Source organism: Bison bison, unplaced genomic scaffold, assembly GCF_000754665.1.
Source record: "Bison bison bison isolate TAMUID 2011002044 unplaced genomic scaffold, Bison_UMD1.0 scf7180017864145, whole genome shotgun sequence".
NCBI lineage: Eukaryota > Metazoa > Chordata > Mammalia > Artiodactyla > Bovidae > Bison > Bison bison.
This window is the reverse complement of record NW_011494717.1, coordinates 8,083,565-8,090,639: the sequence shown is the minus strand read 5'-3', so window position 1 is coordinate 8,090,639 and position 7,075 is coordinate 8,083,565. Positions and strand designations below refer to the sequence as shown.

General features: G+C 42.6%; 1 protein-coding gene across 1 annotated transcript in view; it reads right to left on the bottom strand.

The window, feature by feature from the left end:
• RAB10 (RAB10, member RAS oncogene family) overlaps positions 1-6,861 on the bottom strand; it is a 62,103-nt gene extending 55,242 nt beyond the window's left edge. The window contains exon 1 of the mRNA XM_010840585.1: positions 6,185-6,861. Coding sequence (XP_010838887.1) covers positions 6,185-6,311 — 127 coding nt within the window. The 5' untranslated portion in view covers positions 6,312-6,861. The remainder of the gene's footprint in view (positions 1-6,184) is intronic.
• Positions 6,862-7,075: the final 214 nt, after the last annotated feature.

Below are 7,075 nucleotides of genomic sequence, written 5' to 3'. Positions count from 1 at the left end.
AGCAGAGACATTACTTTGCCAACAGAAGTCCATCTAGTCAAGGCTATGGTTTTTCCAGTGGTCATGTATGGATGTGAGAGTTGGACTATGAAGCTGAGCACCGAAGAATTGATGCTTTTGAACTGTGGTGTTAGAGACTCTTGAGAGTCCCTTGGATTGCAAGGAGATCCAACCAGTCCATTCTAAAGGAGATCAGTCCTGGGTGTTCTTTGGAAGGAATGATGCTAAAGCTGAAACTCCAATACTTTGGCCACCTCATGCGAAGAGTTGACTCACTGGAAAAGACTCTGATGCTGGGAGGGATTGGGGGCAGGAGGAGAAGGGGACGACAGAAATGAGATGGCTGGATGGCATCACTGACTCGATGGACATCGGTTTGGGTGGACCCTGGGAGTTGGTGATGGACAGGGAGGCCTGGCGTGCTGCGATTCATGGGGTCACAAAGAGTCGGACACGACTGAGCAACTGAACTGAACGGATGCTTTGTTTGCAAAGGACAAGTGCCCTGAACAGACCCCTTGATATTTGGTGCTGATACTTGTTACTTTCCCACTTCTGTCAAAACTACTGCAACTCCACTTTTCAAATACAAATTGATGAGTAGGAGAATGACCTTATCCTTAATTTTTTCAAACAAAACAATGAAAATTCTCAGGATGAGAAACACAGTGACGAACAGGATTGTATCTGGATTTTAGTCAAAACTCTTTCCACTAACTAGTCATATAATCTTTTGGCTTCTCTGGTGGCTCAGATGGTAAAGAATCTACCTGCAATGCAGGAGACTGTGGTTCGATCTCTGAGTTGGGAAGATCCCCTAGAGAGGGGAATAGCTACCCACTCCAGTATCCTTTTTGGAGAATTCCATGGACAGAGGAGCCCAGTGGGTTACAGTCCATGGGGTCGCAAAGAGTCAGATATGACTGGGTGACTGACACTTTCACTTTCTTACCTCATGAGTCTCAGTTTTCTGACTCTTAAAATTCACTGCAGAGTTCTTTCCTATATTAATATTCTAAGGGGTTCTATAGGGAGACACAAAACAAAAAGACAAACCTGCCTTTAGTATCTGAAATTACAGCCAGTAATACTAAGAATGGGAAAGAATGACCCCCGGTTAACAGTAGCCATCACATGAAACAGTGAAGGGGCTATCTGAGAGTAAATGCTCTTTTAGAGAGCTGCATCAACTGTCCAAAGGTGTTTTGGGTTTGTTTTTCTTTTTTGGTAGTAAAATATACTGAACATAAAATTGACATTTAACCACTTTTTAAATTGCAGTTAAAAAAAAACACATAAAATAAAAATTTACCAACCTAACTAGTTTTAAGTGTATAGTGCAGTAGTGTTAAGTGTATCCTCAATGACTTGCAACAGAATTTCAAAGCTACTTCATCTCACAAAACTAAAATTATATCCCCATTTCCCCCTCCTCCCAGTCCCTGGGAGACTATCAACCTACCTTCTACAATTCTACTTTGTTTCTAGGAATTTGACAACTTTAAATATCTCATGTACTTGGAATCATGCAGTATTTGTCTTTTTGTACATATTAAACATTTCTAAGTATACAATTCAGTGTCATTAAATATATTCCCATTGCTGTACAAACATCACCACTATTCATCTCCACAACTTTTTCATCCTTCTAAACTGAAACTATGTACCCTTCAAGCAGTAATTCCCCATTAACTGAAATGTTGTACCCATTAGGAAATAACTTCCCATTACCCAGTCCCTGTAACCACTATTCTACTTTCTCTATGAACTGACCTATTCCAGGTACCTGTAATACTTGTCCTTTTGTTCTGGCTTGTTTCACTTAGCACAGTATTTTCAAAGTTTATCCATGTTGTAAAATCTATCAGAATTTCATTCCTTTTTAAGGCTGAATAATACTCCATTGTATGTTATGCTACATTTTGTGTATCTATTCATTTGTCTATGGACATTTGAGTTGTTTCTATCCTTGGGCTATTGTGAATAATGCTGCTAAACAGACAGTAACAAGTGTTGGAGGATGTGGAGAAATGGAATCCTGGTGCCGTGCTAGTGGGAATGTAAAAACAGTGCAGCCACTGTTGAAAACAATATGGTGGTTTCTCAAACAATTTATTAGCATAGGACTGATTCACTCCTAGATATATACCCAAACGAACTGAAGGCAGAGACAGATACCTGCATGACAAGAGTTCATTTATGTCAGTCACCCTAATGGGTGTGAAGTAACATCACATAATGGTTTTGATTTGCATTTCCCTTATTATTCAAAGATGTTGAACATTTTTTCATGTGTTCACTGGCCATTTATGTACCTTCCTTGGGAAAATGTCTGGATAGTTTTAATCAATCCTAAAAATATATCTTGAAATGAAAGACATTTCTTATGTACTCTGGCATTTCTGCAGCATGAGCCACTGTCTGGGTATCACAGCAAAGTCCAGACACATTTAAATGCAAAAGGTTTTGCTCAATTTTCTAAAAAGCGGCCTCTCCATATAAAATGGGCTCAGTTCAATAAACCAATTTTTAAATTCATGTTAGTGGAACCTACTCCTCCAACATTCGGTAAAAATATGCAGAAAGCAACAAAAAGGACGCGTCCATTGCCTCTCCCAGAGGCAAGAGCCTTTACCAATTTAGTTTTTTACCTAGAACCCAGAGGTAATGCTTTCGTGACTTTGGCCAAATCAACCAATGAAATATGGTCATCCAAAAACCAGCAACTCTCTCTAGATCATATATTTAATGTTTAGAAAGTAGGTAAAGAAGAAATGTTAAAATGTAACTAGCTAATTCTAAAGGATCCTGGTTACACTGTACTTACCACCTGTCTGCCTGCCTTCATTATTTATCAAGCACCTATTAAATGCAGGGATTCTTCTAGGTGCTTAGCATCTATCAGCAAAAAAAACAAAAAAAAGACAAAGTCTTCTGCCCTTGTGCAGCTTATATTCTAGTGCCCTTGAATTTGCTTTGAGATTGGTGAGTATGGAACATACCATCATAATTTGTTTTTAAAACTGTCTGCAATAAATCTGACCATAAATGTGATACACAACTTCTGATATAGATGTGTGGAAAAGTACATAGAAAAATTTAAATAGCCTTTGTGAGCTTTGTAAATAAGGACCATAAGCCTATAAAAATTATTTCCTCCAAGAATCAATAACCAATGAGTAACTAAGATGACTATGTCTAAAATAATGACAGGCTACATTATACTCGCAGTTTGGCCCTTCTGAACCCCTGCAAGGTAACCACTTCCTTTCAAACCTCAAGATGTTTTAACAATCAAATGCCAACTCAAATTTCAGTATCATTCATAGAGAATGCTCTTTATTTTTTAAAAAGCAAAGCAAAACAAACAAACAAAAATCTTAGCCAACTGATGAAATTTAAAATGCCCTAAAAGTAGTACATATTTCAAGTATCTCTAATCATCTGCATATTCGCCAACTGGCCAGTTTATACTGTTTAGACATGCACTGTCCAAATGTGCCTAATCTGAGATGAACCGTAAAGATAACATACACACTGGAGAAGAGTATAAAATGTCTCAACTATTTTAAAGTTTTGATTATATAATAAAATGAGAAGACTTCGGATAAAATGAGCTAAAAGACAGTATTAAATATTTCTTTTCCTTTTTAAATGTGGCTACTAAAAAATATTATGTGACTCACATTATGTTTCTTTTGGATAGCATTGATGTAAGACACCAGGAGACTTCTAAACATGCATATAGAGCTAACATATGCCACATGTTGGAGCTGAACTCAGAATTTTACATCCATATATTCTGTTCAACATGTCTTAGATATCAAAGTATCACACACATCAAATATTTTCGTATCAAAATATGAACATTCCAGAGTGTAAAGTGAATTGTTTAGCAGAGCACTAACCAATATTTGCATGACCACTGCATACAGGGCATTCAATCCATAAAGTAACTTGTTCTGCCCCACTACAGCATATGGGGCATGTGTTCCATATATAACTGATATGCATGCACTGTGCTCCTACAGTGCGCCTGGCACCATGCCAGGCACTTTGCTCTCATAAAATTCTCACAACTACTGTGATGGGTACTATTATTAACAATACTTAAAGAAACTGAAGTAGGAGAAAAGGTTAATTAACTTGTCAAAGTCCCATAACTAGTAACCTGTGGAACTAGGATTCCAACCCAGCAGGTGAGATCCAAAATCACCACACATTTTTATTAGTAAAAAGACTACACAAGGGAATTTCCTGGAGCTCCATGCTTTCACTGCTGAGGGCAAGGGTTCACACCCTGGTCTGGGAACTAAGGTCCCAAAAGACTACGTAAGAAAATTGTATCATTATCTTACAGGACTGGGTTTTAGTTGTGAGTACAATAAACAACACCCCTACAAAAGGCCAAGAGTAGATGGGAGGTAACGTTTTGCTCCTACTTTCCACTCTACCTTTCTCAACCACACGTTAAAGCTGACCAACGTGGATTAAATCTCTGATCTTACTACAGGTTTATTCTACGCTCCCTTTTCCAGGAAGGCCCCATCCCACCCCTCTAGTTCAATTTCTACTTGTCCTTCAGACTTCATTTTAGACATCATCTCCATGCAAGCCTAGTTTAGACTAAGCGCCCCTCTCTCTATGCTTAGCCCCACTGTAGCATTGTCCACACTCTATTGTGCTTCCTCCCTAGACTCCCTATCATGTTCACCACTTATCTATCCGGAAAACAGTGCCTAGCGTTAGGTGCTCAATAAATATTTGCTGAAGGATCTAACCACCTGATCCACCCAGCTACAGCTCAAAGTGGAATATTAAAAGTAAAGTTAGTGGTAGGAAGTGCTAACCCACAAGCAGAGAACAAGTTCTAAGTCTCATGAAATTTACAACAGATCTAGAGAGCAATACAACATTCAGGAAACAAGAATTACAAAGACGCCCTCCCCACAAAACAAGTAAAATCAAAATCTAGTCAAAACGATCTAATGCCAAATTTCAGTATAATCTGTTTTATGAGAATGAATTAAGTAGCTGACACTTATCACAAGAAATCCAAATCAACGATTCCAAATGCTATAAATTGAGATCAGCTTAATTTTGACACTTCCCAGAGTTCAAAGAAAACTATGCTTGCTTTTTATAATCATTTCAATATAAACTTAATTACACTTAAAATGGGTTTTATTGCACTTGCCCCAATGCTGTGTACTGGTCCCAAGTGACAGAGACAACCTCGTGTTAAGATATTTATCGTGAGAGGGAAAAAAAAGGATCTCACATCCAACCCAATTTAACACAATTCGTGTAAATGACAATTTTCTCAGTAGAGTTGAAAGGGACTTTCCTAGAGCCTTCCCTTTTCTTTTCCTAAACAAGAAACCGATTTAAAAGGTCAATCTTTAGCTCTTACTTTCATACTAAATAATTCTGAAACATGAGGTGAAAAGTACATTAGAAGTCCCAAGGCTATGACTTGCAAGACACTTCCCTATAAGACGCTAGTGTAAAACAGAAGGGGAGAACTTCATTCTTTCAGGTTCGAGGACAGAAACTGACCATCTCCATCAGATTACTGCTTCTGCTGATGTCTCGAAAAGCACTGTGTGCAAACATGCCACAGAGTCCCACCCCAAGCACTAAGAGCCTCCGATTGTTTGACACATCAATGGATTAGTCAACGCGGGGCAACTCACTTTTCCCTTCTAATTTGCTTTAATTATTCCTTACACAAACCCTCAAGTTTACTCTAAGTTACGACCATATGGAATCTCTTTGCCCTGAAGTATAAATTCAGGTCTTTACCAAATGACCCCTACTGCTTCAACCCCAACCATCAAAATAATCCCTTACAAGTATCGTACATCTAGTAACGCCATACAAACATGGAAAAAGCCAACCCTGACGCTTAAAGAAACATGATTCTGGAACGCTGTTAATGCTGCATATTTTGTAACAGCAGGCACTGAGCAGAGTGGGAGACTTGAGAGCAAAAGACCGGATGGAAAGCATGGGAAGACCCCGCCCCAGAAAGCTCAATGCCGATTCAAACAGTAACTTGGGTCTGTCGCTTGGAATCGGGATCACTGAAACAAAGGCGTATATTACGGGAAGCAAGATGTCTGGAGTAAAAGGAACGGTTTGCAGCTGCAGAGATCGCACACCATCCTCCCACAGGTCTTACCTATGGTGGAAATAAAGGTGGTGTTGAAGGCATCATCCGAAAAACGAAAAAGGACGCAGGTCTTCCCCACTCCCGAGTCCCCGATCAGGAGCAGCTTGAAAAGCAGGTCGTACGTCTTCTTCGCCATTGGGAGGAGCGGCTCAGGCTCTCGCCGCCGGCGGCCCCAAGGGATCGGTCCCTCTCACTACGGGCCAACTCCTCCTCACTCGGGCGTTCTCAGGCCGGAGGACCGGGGGGAAGCGTGGGAAAAAGGACGGCTCGAGAGGGCGCGGGTGACCTAGGAACTGCCTCGTCGAGGAAGCCCCGACGGTGGCGGCGTCCGGTGCCTCCGAGGGCGGCGACCGCTGCTCCGCAGCCTCTCCCAGCCGCTCCGCCCGGTTCCGGGGAGTCGGTCGGGACAAAATGGCCTCCCCTCCCCCCTCAGGGTTGCTCGGCCGGGACGCTCCGACGGGCGAGCGAGCAGGCTCGGCCGTCGAGGGAGCGCGGTGGGCGTGAGGACAGCCTCTCTCTCCCAAGCAGCAGCTCAGCGCTAGGACGCAGCGAAGTCAGCGAAGGAAGACCCGGAGCTGACGAGCTTAGCTACATAGCCACAGGAAACCGAGCCGCCCCGGCCAGAGCCACCTTTTCCCCGTGCCCTCTCACGCCGGCGTGCGCGCTGCCTGAGACGCACGCAAGGACGTACGCCCGCCCTCCTCTCGCGCCCTCTTCCTGCGGTCCGCCCCTGCGCACGCGCGCCAGGGGGAGTGCGGGACCGCTGGGGGCGGAGAGTGAAGCTCGCTCTGGGTCTCCCAGCCTCAATCTAAGGCCCGGCGGAGATGAGAGAGGGGTGGGGCGAGAGAGGGCGAGGCCGCGGGCGCGCTCCCTGCGGCCGCCTGATAGGGTGCGGCGGCC